The 19,469-nt window shown below is 39.4% G+C and overlaps 1 protein-coding gene across 7 annotated transcripts in view; it reads right to left on the reverse strand.

Moving 5' to 3' along the window:
- The window catches only part of ACOT12 (acyl-CoA thioesterase 12), a 53,765-nt gene extending 44,681 nt beyond the window's left edge, over window positions 1-9,084 (reverse strand). For 2 of the 7 annotated variants that reach the window (XM_027039051.2, XM_027039038.2), the window contains exons 1-2: window positions 8,610-9,082; window positions 1,413-1,482 (exon numbers count right to left, since the gene is read on the reverse strand). In XM_027039051.2, the coding sequence (XP_026894852.1) occupies window positions 1,413-1,482; window positions 8,610-8,736 (197 nt within the window). In that variant the 5' untranslated portion in view covers window positions 8,737-9,082. Of the gene's footprint in view, window positions 1-1,412; window positions 1,483-8,234; window positions 8,522-8,609 lie in introns of those variants that run through there. The other 5 variants (XM_027039044.2, XM_027039057.2, XM_027039031.2 and 2 more) reach the window with 5 other exon arrangements.
- Window positions 9,085-19,469: the final 10,385 nt, after the last annotated feature.

A 19,469-nucleotide genomic window follows, 5' to 3' on the forward strand; every position in this document is an offset into this window, starting at 1 on the left:
TCCACTGGAAAAAATCTAGAAACAATGACCAACCCTATATAAATGAGCACATTTTCTGCCCAAATTGTGATCTCTACTTACAATTTCTTTTGAAGAAATTTATGACTAAGTTTTTGTAAGGAAATGTAAAAGATGAGCCCATCTTGTCAGAATTGAAATGCATCAAATATGTTAAAATCCATGGGCTTACAATGACACTAAATAAAGAGAAAGAATTAAGCTTGTCTTTCCTAGACAAACTTTACTTAAGGGTAACCAAGTAATTAATGAGATAATGAGTCTCTCTACACAAATACTTCAGAAAATAAATGAAGAACAAATGATAGTATTAGCACATTACCATTCTGCCAATATGTAATGAAATAATGGTTCTAAGTAATGATCATTAGACATTACGTGCTCTTGACAAGAACTAATTTTACCAAAATATCAAACCTTCATCTGACCAATTTTTAGATGTAACTATCATTGTATAAGAAATACAAAGGGTGGGTGAACAGGTTAAACAGGGATACAATGAGCAAATACAAAATGTAAACTCTACAGAACAAATGACCAGGTTTCTTTAAAAAAAAAAAACTAGGAGAAAAGAAAGAAGCGAAATTTTATGTTAAAAGCCCTATCAACCATATTCAATCCTGATTCAAGAAACCAATTGTTTAATTTTTTAAAAAATATCTTTTGAGGTCATTGGGAATAATGATTTCTGTTAATGGTATTGTTATTATATTATTATGTTTTCTAAAAGAGTCCTTATCATATAGAAATATATAATGAAATATTCATAAATGATGCCTGGGATTTCCTTTCACAATAATCTAGGTGTGTGGGGAAGTATGGAGAAGTAGTGATAAAACAAGAGTTTCCATGAGCTTATTATTATTGTAGTCAGGTGATGGTCCTTGGGGATATACTGTACTCTTCTATTTTTGTATATGTTTGAAACATTTGTTAATCTTGAAATTTTCTACAACAGGAGATGGTAAAGCACATAAACACTCTCACACATTAAATGTTTTTCATAATTTAACATTTGTATTCACATGAATTAACGTTCACTCAACAACTTAATGATGAAATTCACCATCATACTCTTATTATCATTAATTATTCTTCTTGTAGAGGAAGGAGCCATTAAGAATCAGCTTTTAGAAATCCAGCTCTGCCTCATACCAGAATGCATCCATTTGGAGAGCTATTTCTCAATAAAATCAGGACTATGAATTTCTACTTCAAAGTGTTTACTAAAAGTAGGTCCTGCAATTACTATTTTATTGATTTACATTAGGTCAAATATTTAATTAACAAATTGGATCATTGACTCCAAATAAACAAGCATAGGTAATGCAAATATATGTTGCAAATGAGCCAAAAAGCCCAGGAGAAAGGTGTGATAGAGCAATACCACTTACCTAGCTGTCTCCTCAAATTGTATGTCATCCACTGAGGCTGTAACACAGGAAATCCCAGCATGCTTTTCAGCTTCAAAAACAGGCAAAAATGTGTTAATTAATAGTTATGTTTAAATATTTCAGCATAAGGGAAAAGAATAAAAGTTAAATGGATGTATTCTAGTAATCATCCTCTGGTTCAGTGAAGTACCACTATGCCCACACTTAGAGATGATCTGGATCAATGACAGTTCTTTTGCTCTGTAAGTTGTACTTCTACTGAATGGAAATTATTGTACTGTCTTTGATTTGAAATTCAAAACCAATACCTAGTATATCTAGCTATTTAAATAGCAATTTTATTAAGTTAGTACCAACTTTAAATATTTTGTTAAATATGACCCTTCTTTTGTTTTAAAAACAATTCATCAAAGCTGTATCCATTATCCCACATAACCAGAAGCTGATTATATTTAGACTACTTAACAAGTATAAGTACTGAATAGTATAGGAGACACTGACATCAGACCCCAAATTGCAGAGCAACTTCTCTTGAGTAGCAGAGAAATATTCAGCATCTATTAGATATTTAGTCAATATTTATTGTTCATTATTACCAAATTCTGTATGCAGTAATTATGTTGGAGAGGAGAATATTAAATAGGGTATAAGGAGATTAGGGAAGAACCCTAGCTATCCATATTCCATGCCTGCATTTAATTTGTTGAGATATTTTTTGATTGTTGATTTTGCTTTATATAAAAATATCATAACTTAATCTCTTTAGGAAAAATGTTGACATGTGCTTCTGTCAGAATTTGATTTTGACGAACATTCAGTTAAAACCCAAACAGACTGCACCGGCTTTTTAGGTGCTTTGAACCTCATTTTAATTTTGGAGACTTCACTCTTTATTCTTCACACTTTTAGAGACATGAAAAAGAAAGTCAGTGAATTATACTATAGTTGTATTCTTTGTGTGGATTACTTTAACTACAATATTACTTGATAGTGCCAGGTAAAGAGACATGGGGAAATACTCCAGAGAGCAGCTATTTAGAACACTCCTCTCTATAATCTAATTTGTAGAAAATTGCACATTTTGGTTTTATAAGTTGGAAATAACTAGCTGTTCTTCCAAACATGCACATAACACAAACTGAGTTACCAGAAAACTAACCATAGTTAGTGTGTGATTGATGGAGAAGGAATGACTGCCTTCCCAGCCATAAAGTTCAATGAGAGGAAGGGAATGTAAAAGTACCAGACTCTAGAAATACTCAAGATGGGCTCAATTGAATTCAGTGTATCAAACATTTGTTAAATTCCTACTGATTTCCCAATACTGAGAAGTCAGTGTTATCTCTTAATAAGTCTGCTCAGTGGCAATTAGAGAGCCAGTTATAGTAGATGCCATTTTAGAGCTTAAGATTTCCAGAGAAGTACCAGATCCTTGCAAATACAGGCTATAAGACATTCACTAAGGAGTACCTAATAGACATTCGTTCCAGTTACCTGAGAGAACAGGATGTTGAGTTTATTAAACTATTCTTGTTAATAAAATGTTACCATGTATGCCAATATGAATAACCAGTTTTGAATGATTTAAATGATAACTAAAGTGCAATAATCAATAAGACTAATTTTTTTATTTTTATATATTTTGATTGTATATATCGAGTATCTATTATGTATATACAACACTATACTAGATTGCATTAGGGATCATGAACAAATATTATCATAATAATAGTTGCCATTTATTAAGCATTTATTATTGGCCAGGCACTGAACTAAGTATTTATGCATGTCAATTACATGAGGTTGGTACTATTACTAGTTTCATTTTACAAACGAGGAAATCCAGGCTTGGAAAGATTGAATACAATGTTCCAAATAGTGATTTTGACTACAGAAGCAATAGGAACTCTCAGAAAAGACCAACCAAGGAACACTCTTCAGAGAAGTGCTTAGCTAAAGATGGGCTTCAGATGCTCAACAGCCATGGTTTACGCTATAGACTTTTAAGGGTCATGAAATTAAAAATAGAAAATAGAAATATGGGGAACCAATATATGATCACAATTTTTATGTGTGATTATATGCAGTTGTTTTTTTTACAAGTGTGTCAGATATTAATTTAACAGGACCAGCTTGCTCTGGTTCTTGATTTTGATTGTCTTTCATACAGTATGCTAATCAAAGTGGAGAAACTCTAAAGCTATTACTGATTTCCCGTGGGAAACAGAGAAGCTGGAAACAGTAGCAGACTAGGTAAGTGGTTGTAATCCAGGTATGAGATGATGACTGATTAAAATGGTGGCATCTTCATTCATTCATTCCTTTAACTAATATTGACTGAATACCTGTGCTGTGTTAGCCTTTATGTAAGGTGATGGAAATGTAAAACAGCCATGATCTCTGTTCTCTTGGAGACTAGTGGAAGCCATGGATTAATTAAAGGAATAAATAACAAAATGAATTAAGTGCCCTGAAGAAAACATCAATTTTATGGGAGTCATAACATGAGAAACTAGACCTAGCGAGGATGTCAGGGCAGATGTCCAAGTGGAGGGGATGCTTCAGCTGACATGTGAAGGATGAGTAGGATAAAAATAGATGTGTTGAGGAGGAAGAAGAGAGAAAAGGAGAGCACACTGAGCAAAAGGAACTGCAAAGATCCTGATCAAAGTCTTTAAGGATAAAATGCAGAAAGCAAGAAGGAGAGCTGGTACGGTAAGGCTGAAGGGTCGGCTGAGAATGGACTATGCACAGGGCCTTGAAGCTCTTGGTTGACAGTTTTATAATTATTATTGAAGATATTGGTTCAATATCTGTCTTATGGATTCCATTGTTTCTGATGAGGTCATAAGTAATTCTAACCAGTGTTCTCCTATGTATAGCACAGTGTTTTTCTCTGCCAGCTTTCAAGATTTTCTTTTCATCATAGTTTGCCTGTGATAGATGTGAGGTTTTGTTTTGTTTTGTGTTTGTATTAATCTTGCTTGGTGTCCTATGATCTCGAATCTGTAAATGTATGTCTTTCACCACATATGGGAAAATTTCAGCTACTATTTCTTTAAATGTTTGTTTTATGCCTCAGACTTTGTCTCATTTCTTTTGGGGCTTCTTTTACATGTATGTTATACTTTTTGATGTGGTTTTGATATATCTGTTCACTTGTTCATTTTTTAAATTCATCTTTTTCCTTTTCTTCAGACTGAGTAATTTTTATTGTCCATCTTTATGTTTACTTACTCTCCTCCAATCAGCTGTTAAGCCTATCCAGTGAATTTTTATTTTTTTAAAAACATTTTTTAACGTTTATTTATTTTTGAGACAGAGAGAGACAGAGCATGAACGGGGGAGGGTCAGAGAGAGAGGGAGACACAGAATCTGAAACAGGCTCCAGGCTCCGAGATGTCAGCACAGAGCCCGACGCGGGGCTCAAACTCACGGACCTCGAGATCGTGACCTGAGCCTAAGTTGGACGCTCAACCGACTGAGCCACCCAGGCGCCCCTATCCAGTGAATTTTTAAATTTCAGATGCTGTAATTTTCAGTTTGGGAATTTTCATTTGGTTCTTTTTTTAGTTTCTACTTCTCTCTTGAGACTTACTATCTTTTCATTCTTTATGATGATTTTTATTTTATGATGAGTTTTTATTACATCCTCAAGCATACTTATTATAGCTGCTATAGAATAATGGATGCTTAATTCTAACACTCGGATCATCGAGGCTTGATCACCATTATCTTTTCACTTAAGAATGCATCATATTTTCCTGTTTCTTTGTATATAAAGTAATTTTGGACTATATCCTAGCCATTGTGAGTGATACATTGTAGAAATTATGGGTTCTTACATGTTTCTCTAAACAGTATTGTTTTGTTTTGTTTTGTTTTTCCAAGTAAGTACTTAACTAAATTCCCACTATAAAACTCTATCTCCCTAGAGGTTGTAACAGCCCTTTCCCAATTCTTTTGGCATCATCTAGCAAGGCTGGAGTTTCTTCTATGCATGCATGATTCAAGCTTCACCAGAGATTTGAGCCAAAAATATAGATAGATTATACAGCTCTGCCTCTTCAGTTCTCTCCTCTCTTGAAACTTCCTCCTCACATTTAAGTAGCTGTGTTTTCCCCAAATCCTATAGCTCTTCAAATCAGCAAGTCTGTGGGTTTTCCATCAAAAACTTGGCTGGGAGCAGAGTAAGGTCTTTCTTCAGGCTTAAAGGCATTAAAAAACTAAAACAAAACAGAGAAAGTTAGCTAGTACCATTCTCTTCTTCCAAGTGTTGACTTCCAAGTGTTTAAATCTGCTTTTTTTCACCTGTCAGTTGCCCATAAGTAGGTTTTATTTACTGTTTTATCCAGAGTTTATAACAGTTATCTATGTGCCTTTTTTTTTCTAATAGGAGATACTTACTATGCCAGAAGAGGAATGCTTGTAACTCTTGATAAAGAAGACGGGGGGGTGGGGGGGGGAGATAAACAACAATGATATGATCAGATTAGCACCTTCAAAAAATATTTTAGATGTAGTGTGGAGAGGACACCAGAATGAATGGAGATGATCAGTTTAGAAACCACTGCTGAAGTTCATATGAAGGATGATGATAGGTTGGCCTAGGTGGTGGCAGTGGAGCCACAGCAAGGTGGTTGGGTTTGAGTGATTTCTTTAAGGTAACACTGATAGGACTTAGTTCATGGGTTGAGTATGTGGAGGGGGAAGCAAGGTAGAGAGAGGTATCAAGAAGGATGACTTCTAGATTTTTGACTTGTGTTACTGGATGGACTGCATGCCATTCCTAAGAGAGTGAACCCTGGACAAGATTCAGAAATGCAATACAGAAAAGGGTGAGTTTGTGATATTTCAAAATAAGAAATGTATACAGAGGGTGGAGAATGACTCAGATATGGTTTCATTCCTCTAGGCTTAAGGAAAGACTAGAAAAATGGGACTACTGACAGAAATGAGGTTTAATGCCAAAATGATAGTGAACATATTTAATCTTTATTTAAATATTGAGAAGATCTTTTGGAATCTAGCAGTGTCTGGGTGTCACAGAAGAGCCTTAGGTCTATGGCTGGGATCATTATTTATCATAGTAATGGGCCTGTGGAAAAGTGCTGGTCAACAAGGAACTCTGGCTGGGAAAATGCCAGGAAAACCAGTTTTTGTACTACTCTTATCAAAGAAAGGACAGCACTATGGCGGAGCATTTCTCTGCCACAGATTCTGTTGCACCTTGACTAAATAACGTCTCTTGCTTATGTGGTGCTTCTCACCATAGAGTGTTTAACACAGGTATTTCCATGTTTCCAAACTAACTTTATCATAAAGGTTTCTTTAATGTTGTATTATTAGCAACAGAGCTATTAATCCAAAGCAGTTGGTTATCAATTGAATCAGTCTATGGCCTGAGTTTCCAAAGATGTAAAAAGGCAGACACTTTTCTGACAATTGCAGCACAGCAATTGTTTATTCTTTACAGGACAGAAGCACAAAATGATCACTTCATTATTCACATAATGTATTCAGTTGCCTTGGCAATAGGCATCATTTTTATTAGCAACCTCAGTGATTTTTACACTTGTTTCCCTTAGATGGGAATTAATTTTACATTTATTCTTCCATTATTTATGTTATTATAATCAACCTCAAATACTGATAAAAACTGTTAAGAGAGAAACCAAACAGACCTATCAACAAACAGAAAACAAACAAACAGATTGGCATGAATATATGACTAAATTTTGGGGGCGGTTAACACACGGGATTAGAAACTCTATTGCTACTCAGTGAGAAAAGCGGGGTTCTGTCATCATCTGAACTTTACTTTTGTCCTTTGTAAAATAAGAGTCCTAAGAAACATGATCTTAAGCTCCTTCCAGCTTTAGTTTTTAATCTTAACATATTTTCCTTCACAATATACCTTTGCCGGGTCTGTTCCTGCGTTTTGCAAAGTCTGACTTCATTTCAGAAATGAGATTCCAAGTTCTAGACCCATTCATCACCAACCTACCTATCCATGAAAGCAGAGGTTTTTGTTTAGTGCTTACTAAGCACTGGAGAACTAACTTTAGCTTACATGTGAATTGGCCAGGCAGAAAATAAAGAGGTGAAGAGATCAACACACAAAATAATTACAGATTGTGCTAAGCAGTAGGAAGGAAATAAAAAAGGGCATTCTGCTAAAACCGCTGGAAGAGTACAAATGTAAACAAGTGGTCAAGAAAGACTTCTCTGAGGAAAGGCTGTTTAAGCTGAGATGTAATGCATGGACAGGGCAAAAGAAGGTCATAATGGTAAAATGAGAAGCAGGTGCAAAGGTCCTGAGAGGAGACGAAATAAGGTGTGGTAGCAACAAACTGAATGCAGAAGCAGATGTAAGAAAGGAGTAATCTATCAAACTAGATAGTAAAGAGATTTGCAAAAATGTAACCAAGAGCATGCCTTTAAGCATAGTTTTATTACTGGTGAAAATAGTTATTTTTCAATAAAATTATGTCATGGGTTTATTCTTGTTCTTTTTAAATGAATTCATTTTAAAAGATTTTGAGGGTCTCCTGGGTGGCTCAGTGAGTAGGGCATCTAAGTTCGTCTCAGGTCATGATCTCAGGGTTGCTGAGTTTGAGCCCATCATCAGGCTCACTGCTGTCAGCCCAGAGCCCGCTTGGGATCCTCTGTCCCTCCCCCCACCCCCACCTCTCTCTGCTGCCCCAACCCAGCTTGTGCCCTCTCAAAAAATAAATATTTTAAAAAATAACAAAAGATTTCGGTGATGGTCAATATCAACAAAATAACCCACATAAACAAAAGTGCGGGGTCCTCACTTACCTAATGGGGTAAAGGAGTCCTGAGGCTGAAAGGTCTGAGAATCACTGGTCTAGGTCATTCCCGGTGTTGGATGAACTACCGCAACCGTTAGGGTCCCCAACTACTCACAGCTGGAAATACCCTCTCCTTGCCTCTCTCTCCTCACGGACCCCGGGTCCAGGAATGGTGAGGACTGGGGCGCCAAGCGTCTGCTTCCGTACTGGGATGGGTCGGCCTGCACCCCTGGCCTCGGGATCCTCTCATGTCCCGACCCCCACCACCCTACATCCCGGTATCCAAGCCGGCCGGCCACCCCCGCCACGCCGGCCTTCCGCGCTACCCTTCCGCCCCCCCTCCCCCCCCCCCCCGCAGCGTCCCTCCGCGTCGGCCCCCTACCAGCCAGGCAGGCGGTGGCGTCGATCCACTTGAGAAGCTGCCCCGCGCTCAGCTCGCCGCGCGGGTTGGCGTGCGCGGGCTGGATGGCCTGGCTCATGCGCACCTCGGCGGGCTCGGGGCGCTCCATAGCCGGGCCCGCCGCGAAGCCCCTGGGCTGAGGGCGTCGGGCCGAGCAGGTCAGCGCGGAAACCACGCTCGCTCCGCACGGCGCCGGCGCCGCAGCCCTCGGCCCGAGCCCCGCGCCCCGCGGGCCGCCAGGGCCCGTCCGGTGCACTGGCAAGTGGGATTCGAGGTGCCGGGAATATCGCGAGGAGCGCGAAAGAGCTCTCTCTTGGGTGTCAGAAGCCAAATCCGGGGCCACCAAGCTTGGCAAAGCTGGAAGCAGCCCGAATTTCTCAAGTGTAAAGGGAGGACAGCAGTACTTAGGTCAGAGGACTGTAGACAGAATTAAATGAAGTAATGTACGTAACTCAGCGTGTGCCTGGTTGAGGTAATACAGGTGTTTGCTAAGTAAATAAGTAGTGAGGATAACAGCCATCTGAAGAACTGGACAGACGGTGGGAGGTTAAGGATTGATTTGTTAAATGTTGTCCAGAGAATGCGGACATTTTGCTTTAGAAACTGATTTTAGAGTGTTTGACTACCTTTTCTTCCCCCTGGCTGTTGACTGCCAGGTAGAGTGGACCCTCACTCCTCAAGCCCTAGTTCAAAATACACCTTCTGGTTCTTAGGATGTTAAAATAGCTCCCCCAAACCCTTTGTTATTGATCAGTTTGTTGTGAAATTACCCCCACTGCCAAGCAGACACAAAGTGCTGATGTTTGCAGGGACATGAGAGTCACTCAACAAAGAAAGGCAATCTTTTGGTTTTAATCTAGAGAATTTAAGATTAGAAACTGTCGCCTCACTATTAATGATGCCAGCAAATCCCAAGAGACTCTTTTCAGGAGACAAAATCTAGAATATTAAATGAGAATTTTCATTCTCAGCTGTTAACACAAAGCAGCCATTACACTTTCTAGAGCTGAAATCAGTGACTTTACAAAGCAGTTCTCATTCAGGAAATAGAGACACCAGAAAACCTCCAGCATATAATAGATTCATAGTTATTGTATTGTTAGGGGTGGCTGCACCCAGGAGAGCATTTGCAGGTGAAGAAATGGAAGCCTGGAGAGATGAAGCAACATTGTCAGACATAATAGGAACAGCTAAGAAAGTAGGAGCATGTGTTAAACTTGGGGCTCCTGATTGTCCAAAGTAGCTTACCACAAAACCTAATCGCTTTCAACAAATTGGTGATGCTTTCTCATTCCTTTACAGCCTGCTAAGCCCCAGCCTAGAGACGTTGGAATGGGACATTCTGGCAATTTTGCTTTTCCTTTTTTTTTTTTTTTCTGGTTTTTTTTTTTTTTTGCAAAGATCCATATTTCTTTTTTCTTTTTTTTTTCAATATATTGCTTTTCCTTTTAAAGATGTTTTGAGGGAGAGAGCCAAACCATAAGAGACTCTTAAAAATGAGGATAAACTGAGGATTGATGGGAGGTGGGGGGGGGGATGGGCATTGAGGAGGGCAACCGTTGGGATGAGCACTGGGTGTTGTATGGAAACCAATTTGACAATAAATTTCATATTAAAAAAAATAACAGGGCTATAAAAATCTTAAAAAATATATGTTTTGAAAGAGGTTTCCACATAAGCATACATACAAACTGGATGCATTATTAGGCAAGAATTAAGTTTGGCTTTTATATAAAGCATAAAAATGACTTTTAATTGTTTATTTTAATGTTTTTATTTATTTTTGAGAGAAGGAGAGACAGAGCATGAGCACAGAAAGAGGCAGACTCTAGGCTCTGAACTGTCAGCATGGAGCCTGACGCGGGGCTGGAACTTGTGAACTGTGAGATAATGACCTGAACTGAAGTTGGACAGATAAAAATGACTTTTTAAAACAAAGTCAAACCCATGCCTCCAAGATGGTCCTCATATGCAGTTGCATACTTATTTCAATAACAGTGTTATTACTCGTATCACCCCTTCTTGGAAAATGCCTCTAGAGTTGTTAATGCCATTTTGGCAGATCACAGTATTCAGTACATATTCATTCTGTTCGCTGGTAACTTCACGGGAGGCACTTATTAATGTTGGGCTTTGGCCACATGACTTGCTTTGGAATGCTTAACAGTGAGTTAAGGGGGTACCAGTTCCAAGCCTAGCCTTCAAAGCACCACATGTACCTGTTCTTGGGTATGTCTTACCTCTGCCATGGGAAGTTCATATGCCTGAGCGGCTTTCCATATCAGCATCTGGGTGCTATACTGGATCCACCTATTGCAGAGCCAGGCACCCAACCTACAGACTTGCAGCATGAAGCTGAGCTACCCAGCAGGCACACACACTCATGAATGAGACATAACTACTTATTGTTGTTAGGTTCTGTGATTTGGGGATTATTTGTTGCACAGCCATAACTGACGGTTACATGTATGAATTTCATGTATTAATATTTTAGGAAATGCCTGAAGTTACCAAAAATAAGGTTTTTGTCCTGTTGGTTTATTTTGCATTAAAAAATGGCGACTAAAGTGGTAATATTATATATGTGTTCATTTCTTTGGTTTCTTGTAAACTAGAGGAATTTCAAACTGTTTTAAGCATAGGTGTAAGAAGGTAGCTTTCCAAAGGGACTATCGGAGGCAGGCAGCTTGTATCTGCATATGTATGTGAAGGGATGTTTGATCCAAAAGCAGACAAGTTCACACACTCATTATTGTGTTTTCTATGTGTATTATCTCCTATTTAGATGTCCTTTGATTATGGTTTCATATCTTTTGTTGGTTTCTCACTGATTTTTGTTTTCAGCCTCTGCCTGAAACTACTATTCTTATGTTTTTCTGAATGGTCTCTTTTTCTCCCACACAATGAAAATGTCATCTGCATGTGTGAACATTTGCTGTATCCTTTATCTGTCAAGGATTTTTGCTATTATGTTTAAAGAAAAGGCTTCCATTTTCCATTTCTGTTTAGAGCCATCTTTTGAAGATGAGCAGAATGTGAAGCCAGCTTGATTTTAAAAGGTCATGCACAAGAGCAGGAAAGCAGATCGGGAGGAGTGTGGAAAGTATGATAATAACTAGAATAAAGAGAACTTGTTTAGAATTTTGGAGTAGGAAGGAAACCAGACAGTCTAACCCCCTCATTCTGGAGATGAGGAAATGAAGTGTTTGCCCTGGGTCAGCCTTTTAGAGGTAGAGGTCAGCCTTTTAGAAAACTGAGAACAAGAGACATAAAATATAAGAAGAGAGATGGAACAAAGTGCTTCCCCTGAAGCACACCCTCCAACAAGAATTTGAAAGCAAACAGTTTATTTGGGAGGAAACTGCAGAGGGCATTAATAGGGGAATCAAAGTGTGGTCCCCAGACGAGCAGCATGGGCACTGCCTGGGAGCTTGTTAGAAATGCAGAATCTCAGGCTTCATCCCAGACCTGCTGAATCAGAATCTGAAATTTATTAAGACTCTCACGTGAGTCATAAGCACATTAAAGTTTGTGAAGAACAGCCTAAGTTACCCCTCCTGGAGAAAGGGGAGCTGGAGGATAAAGACTTCATTGACTAAGGGCTGCTCTGGGGAGCATTAACTCCCCAGCACTTATGCTGACTGCAGGGCAAGGGCGCTCAGAGCATTGCATCAGTAGGCATTAAGACACTGTCAGTGTGTACTGGGCACTGGCATAGTGGGTGCTGAGGGAATTCACGCAAGGCACAGAAAGCCATGATACTTACACTGTGCTGAATATCAGAGGCAGCTGGGAGTCTTTTCATTTTAGGAGACGAATCCCAGGCAGAAAGTTTGGTAACTCAAAGAATTTCATATGGAGATGAACTTTATTAGTTATCAGACTCGATTCTACCTTTGGTATGTTATGCATGGTGTCAGGCCAATGTTTTCAAGTTCAAATTTCAGTTATAAGGATGCAGTTCAAAGCTTAAACACAGAGTTCCTAAGCAAAAATTCCAGAATGGGCTTTCTTATACTTCAGTTGCCAACTTTTTCCAGGGTCTCTTCCTCTTCTTCACTCCTGGACTCTGCTCTTGGGATCAGTCTCCCCTTGGGGCCATTGGACTGTCCCATTTAGCACCTGGGGCCTCAAGCCAACTTTTCTCCTGTTTGTCCCTGTGCTTCCAGTGGCCCCAGCTCTCAGAGAGACAAGCATTAGGTGTGAAACCTGGGAGTCACCTATGCATGTGGAGTGTAGCACTTTATTTTGTTTGAACACAAGCTGTGTACATACAGACTAATTTTTTCACTTCCCCAAAATTGCTAGGCCCCACCTACATCCTAGACACTGCTTAGTGGAGTCCCCTGGATGCCACCAACACTACCTGTCAATATGGGGGACTGCAGTGATTGTTTTCAAATATTGAACCGGGCTCTCATCCTAGAATAAATCCCTCTTGGTCATGGTGTATAATTCTTTTTATATACTGCCGAATTCTATTTCCTAACATTTTGTTAAGGGTTTTTGTATCTATATTTTTGATACTGGTCTATAGTTTGTTTACTCTCTCTCGCTTGCTTGCTTGCTACTGTCTTTGTCTGGTTTTGATGTTACATTCATAAAGTGAATCAGGAAGCATTCCCTCTATATTCTGGAAGACATTGTGCAGATTTGGTGTTCTTTATATGTTTTCTAGAATTCTCCAGTGAAACCATCTGAATGCTGGAGATTTTTTTTTGATAGGTTTCTAAACTATAAATTCAAATTTTATAAATAGTTTTAGAGCTACTCGACTTAATGTTATTTGGTATGGGTTGAGTTTTGGTAGTTTGTGGCTTTAGAGGAATTGGCCTGTTTTGTCTCAGAGACAAAGGTAGAGACTGAGCTAACATCTGATGGCAGAGCCCTCCCATCTCTTCTTAGCCCCTGAAGCTGACCTTCCTTTGCCTCTAGGTTCACTCATATCCTTCAATCTCCTGCCCTCAGCATTTCCTTGCTTTCTAAGCTGACTCTCAACTAATTCCCTCCCTGGCAGTTGTTCTCTGGCAAAATTCTCTGGCCCTTCCCAGACATGCTGAATACATACTGAATACAATACTGAATACTGAATTAGAAACTGTGGAGTGGGGGCAATAACCTGTGTTTGAACAAAAATTGCATGTGATTCTGTTGCACACTAATGTTTGCTTTTGTCTTTTGTCAAGGAGATAGAACTTTCATCGCAATCTTTTCCCGAGCATGTATTCAGTTTAAAAGGAGCCCTTTACAATCACTAAAGGAAGCAGTGATGCAGGAGAAAGAGCCACAGTCTTGGTCCAGGGAGATGTGTTTGTGTCTGAGGTGGACTCTCCTCTTACTGGTGTTGACCTTGAATATGTCACTCAGTTGATCTGAGTTAAGAACTCAAGCCCAGATAATTTCATCAATACTCATAACGTGCTACACAGCCCTGTGAAGTGTGGGAACTATTATAGTTGCCATTTCATAGATGAGGAAACTGAAGCAACTTGCCCGAGACCATATAAGGTAGTAGTAGATCCCAGATTCAAACCCATTAGTCTAGCTGTTGTCTCAGCTACTCCAAAGGTCATGCTTTTTCTAGTCTAAGCTACTTCATTCATTCATTCATTCATTCACTCATTCATTCATCATTCAACTGGTGCACATTCATGAGTGCCTACTGTGAACCGGAGACTATTCTAGGCATTGGGTAAATGAAATGGTAAGTGAGACAGATGGAATCTCTGACTTTATAGAATTTATAGTTTATAGAGTTTATAGAGTTTACAGCACATGTGAAAGTGCTACATAAACACATATCATTCTAATAAAGATGAGACAGAATGATAAATATGGATGGAAGCTGGCTGTGGGCAACTCTTCAGATTGTATCCTTCCACTGACCATTTACTAGACTAAAGATCAATCTTGATTTGTGTCCATGTTTTAAAATTTTTTTAATTTTTATTTATTTTTTACATTTATTTATTTTTTGAGAGACATAGACAGACAGAGCACAAGTTGGAGAGGGGCAGAGAGAGAAGGAGACACAGAATCCAAATCAGGCTCCAGGCTCCAAGCTGTTAGCACAGAGCCCGACATGGGGCTTGAACTCACAAACCGTGAGATCATGACATGAGATGAAGTCGGACGCTTAACCGACTGAGCCACCCAGGGGCCCCATGCTTCCATGTCTTTTAAATAATCACAAACTTACAGAAAAGTTGAAGTACCCATGCAAATGTTTTCCTTAAAACATATGAGAGTAAGTTGCCAACTTGATGATCTATTACTCCTAAATACTATAGTTTGAATTTCCTATAAGCCAGACATTCTCCTGTTTAACCAGAATACACTGCCAAAGTGAGGAAGTTAACATTTACACTTTATTACCACTGATCCTTGGGCTCCTTTCTGTGTCACCAATGGTCCCAAGGGAGACAGTGCTTTGTGTTACATTCAGTTGTCATTTCTGTCGTCTTCCTTCAGTCCAGGAGTCTTCGATCTTTTTGTGACTTTCATGACCTTGCCACTTTTGAAGGTTCCAGGCCAGAATTTTTGTCGAATGACCCTCAATTTGGGTTTGTCTGATGTCTCCTTGTAACTAGATAGAGTTTATGCATCTTCAGCAGGAGTGGCAAAAAACGATGCTGCATTCTTTGTGCATTTTATCAGGTAATGCACAATTTCTTTTTTTTTTTAATGTGTATTATTTATTTTTGAGAGAGAAAGACAGAGTGTGAGCAGGGGAGGGGCAGAGAGAGAGGGAGGCACAGAATCTGAAGCAGCTACAGGCTCCAAGCTGTCAGCACAGAGACGGACGTGGGGCTCGAACTCACAAACCATGAGATCATGACCTGAGCTGAAGTCGGAAGCTCAGCCGACTGAGCCACCCAGGTGCCCCTGCACAGTTTCAGTCTGTCCCATTTTTGATGATTTTCATTTCTAAAAATAACTTTTTTAAAGTTTATTTATTTATTTTGAGAAAGAGAGAGAGAAAGGGGCATCGAGAGGGTGAGAGAGAGAATTCTAAGCAGGTTCGCGCTGTCAGAGCAGAGCCTGACATGGGGCTTGATCCCACAAACTGTGAGATCATGACCTGAGCCAAAATCGAGAGTCAGATGCTCAACTGACTGAGCCAGCCAGATGCCTCAATGATGTTCATTTTGGTCATTTGATTGAGGTGGTATCTCCAGGCTTTTTAATTTATAAGCATTTTGTGTGGAGGTACTTTGAAACTATGTAAATATCTCATTCTTCATTAAAATTTAGATTTATACATTATTTATATCTCTGTGGACTCAAGGTTTCCTATTTTATTCAATGGGCTATACTCTTTTATTATAATTATTCATTTTGAAGCTCAAATTGTCCTCGGTTGGGTCAGAGGGAACCCCCCCATGCTGGCTTCTGTGTTGTTGTTGTTGTTGTTGTTGTTGTTGTTGAAATACCTCTTTTCTCCTTTGGTTATTCTTCATTTCCCAGTACAAACAGATGTTGCAGGCTCATCTTGTATTTTTTGCTTCCCCAGCCCTGAAACTAGGCATTTCTTTAAGGAAGACTGGTTCCTTTTAGTGGGAAACAAAGAGTGTGCAATGACTGCTCACAAAACAGCCTAAAAATGTTCTTTCTGGCAGTTCCACACTTTGTAAAGAGCCCTTACGCTTTCTGCTTAACAATATACTGCCTTAAATTTTAGAATCATTTAATACCGACATGTCTTTTCTCTCCAAATAGATTAATTAATTAATTTAATTAATTAATTAATTAAATACATTATTTTATATACGTCATATTGACCACACACTGGGCTAAGCATAAGCCAAGGCCCCTGTTCTCAGGGAGTTGTCAGTCTGGTAGGGAACACAGGTGGATAAGTCAGTAGTGTAATGTGGTGAGGGCCTATCAAAGGATAGGATATACAGTGCCATGGAGACACAGAGATGGGAAGCTCTCTTCTGGATGGCCATGTCCAAGAAGTCTTCATTGCTTTGGTAATCAAGCAGCAGGGCCTAAGCATCCTAAGCAAGGAAGATGCTTTTGCTGCTCTCAGAATTGACTAGATTTGGAAAACCAGGCTTGACAGGAGGCAGAAACAAAGGCTGTGCTTCAGGACTGGGAAGCATAGCAAAGTTGCTTATTATACCACAAGATTCTGGTATGATCTTGCCCGTTTTCCTTCCTGGTAGACCTTGGTCAAGATCTAAAGACCCGAGAGAACATTTGCCTGACCAAGTTTAGGTCATATGCCTATTCATGACCCTAGGGCTTAGGAAGAAAAAAGTATAGGAAGGGGTGAAATCAGTTTCTCTCAGTTTCAGTAGACATGAGACAAGTAACTAGAATTGCCTTTTCACTAAGATTAAACAATTATTTCCTAAAAGGAGATTGAGCTCTGAATGGGAATGGAGAGTGGAAGCAAGACAAAATTTTAAAATTACCAATGAGCCATACAGGGGTATTCAAGCATGTGGAAGACTATAGGAAAGGGCAAGTTCTTGATAATTTTGTTGAACTGCTAGATCAAGTCTCACCTGAAATCACTTTGGAGCTTTCCAGTTACATGAACAAATAAATCTTTCCTATGTTCCCTTCTACTCTCTCTCCCCCTCTTAGTCCTTTAAGACCATTTCCTTTGGTTATCTGTCATGTGTCACCAAAAGATTTCTAGCTGCTACACCACCACAATGCTTTTATAATTGCTGTTCTTTTATTTCCTACGAAAATATTCATTTCTATTTTTCAATCTCTGAGTGACATCAGGCTGTTCATTGTTAGCTCATATCAGGTGAGTGATCAATCTAGCTTATAATATCATACTTTCATTTTCAGTCAATTGTCTCAGATAGGTGATATACTTGTATAATGATGTTGGATTGTACCCTGTGTAGTATCCTAATAAAACAAAGGAAACATTATATTGGAAATCGTTTTTTCTTACATCAATTTTGAAATCAATTTTTCAACCATGTAGCTAATTGTGCTAGAGATGCAGGAACCTACACAGTCATCCGTGTGTCCTCAAATCAGGCAAATGGTCAGTTTCCACTGGGCTTTACCTCACCAGCTGTACATGGGTGCTACTGGGTATGGAAAGCAGTGTCAAACAGATCCAGATCAGTTCCTGCCCCTATGGGAGACTAAGAAAGTAACCTAAGAAGAATGGGGACTTGATACTTCTCACATTGAAAGATGGGGTCTTTGTCCATTCTCCTTAAATCTGTCAGGACTGTGACAGCTTCCTACAATAGGGTACATACTTTGTGACTACGTGATATTATGTGACTTCCTAGGCTTGGTCATAAAAGACCATGCATTTCTGCCTGGTTCTCTTGGGACTCTTTCTGGAGGCAGCCAGCCTGTAAAATCCAAGTTCCTTTCAATTGCCATGTTGAAGAGGTATGTAATGGCCTCTGGTCAATAGTCCCAGCTTAGCTCCAGGCTGATGGCCAGCTTTAACTGCCAGTCAACTGAGTGAGCATTCTTGGATAACCAACCTTGTCAAGCCTTGAGAATGACACTGCTCAGTTGATATCTTCTTACAAATGCATCAGAGACACCAAGCAAAAACTACCCAAAGAGTTCCTATATTGCTGATACACACAATTATTTTCATAATAAAATGGTTGTTGTGAGCTGCTGAGTTTGGGGGTAATTTGTTAGGCAGTAATAGTAACCAGAACAGGGATCCAAGGCAGAGCATACTCTCTTTATTTGTAGTCCTGTCTCTAAAAATTGTGGGCCTTAGAGCAAAAGTCCAAGTGGAGCCCCATATACCATATGTCTAAATATTTAAGACTATATATCAAGTGAGCGAATTGTTAAATAAAATTTGTGCTGTCATCTCATTTTAAAAATATACATTCATGATGACAAAATAGAAAGTTGGCAAAATGTAAAACACAACTGAATTTAATTAATGATATACATGTCTGTTCTGTTGATGGGCTGGTGATGTTTGGATGAATAACTGTTCCATATCGCAGAAAGTTACACGGCTACTATGTGCCACTGTTATAAGTACTGCCTTAATTCCCAAGGATCTCCTGAGTCAGGAATTAGAACATGAGGACGGAGGGCAGAGATAGCATTCTTGGGAAATATCTTGGTATGCAATAGAGTCTATTGTATACATAACCATCCCACAGTAAAGTTTTGGCAAGTGAGTTAATTTCTCTTTTCACTTACCTGAGAATTTCTCTCACTCAGATTCCCATACTCTCTAAAGCAGTGTTTATTGCTGACACTGAAAAAAAAACAAACCTTTATTAAATTCAAACACAGCCCCCTTTTGATTGAGAACATAAGGCAAACAAGGTGGAGAGGCATTTTCCTAGGGCCTGAAGAGTATTACCATCAGAGTGGATATTTAGGCTTAAGGATAATGCCATGTCAGTGCCGAAGGCCAGATCCTGAGGCAGAGTATCTCATATACTTTAATACTAATTTAGGTGAGTGAACTTGTGATATGTGGGGCCCTTTAAAGTGCAGTGGTTCAGTGGTTAACCGTCCTACTTGGCTCAGGTCATGATCTCACGGTGCGTGGGTTCGAGCCCCACACTGGGCTCTCCTTTCTCAGCACGGGTCCTGCTTCAGATCCTGTGTCTCCCTCTCTCTCTCTGCCCCTCCGCTGCTCTCTCTCTCTCAAAAATAAACACTAACACCTTTTTTTTTTTTTTTTTAAGTGCAGGATTAAGGCAGAGGCCCCTTTTGCTGTAAGGGCATTGTCACTTCATTGTTCTATGACATAGGGACAGGTATCTGGGAAACAATGGTGGGAATCTATGTGGGGTTTTATCCACCTCCAACCCCCAAGCCCCAGTAGAGAACAATGATGAGGATGCAAACCTACTGTTTAGT

Source organism: Acinonyx jubatus, chromosome A1 (genome assembly GCF_027475565.1).
Source record: "Acinonyx jubatus isolate Ajub_Pintada_27869175 chromosome A1, VMU_Ajub_asm_v1.0, whole genome shotgun sequence".
NCBI classification, from domain to species: Eukaryota; Metazoa; Chordata; class Mammalia; order Carnivora; family Felidae; genus Acinonyx; species Acinonyx jubatus.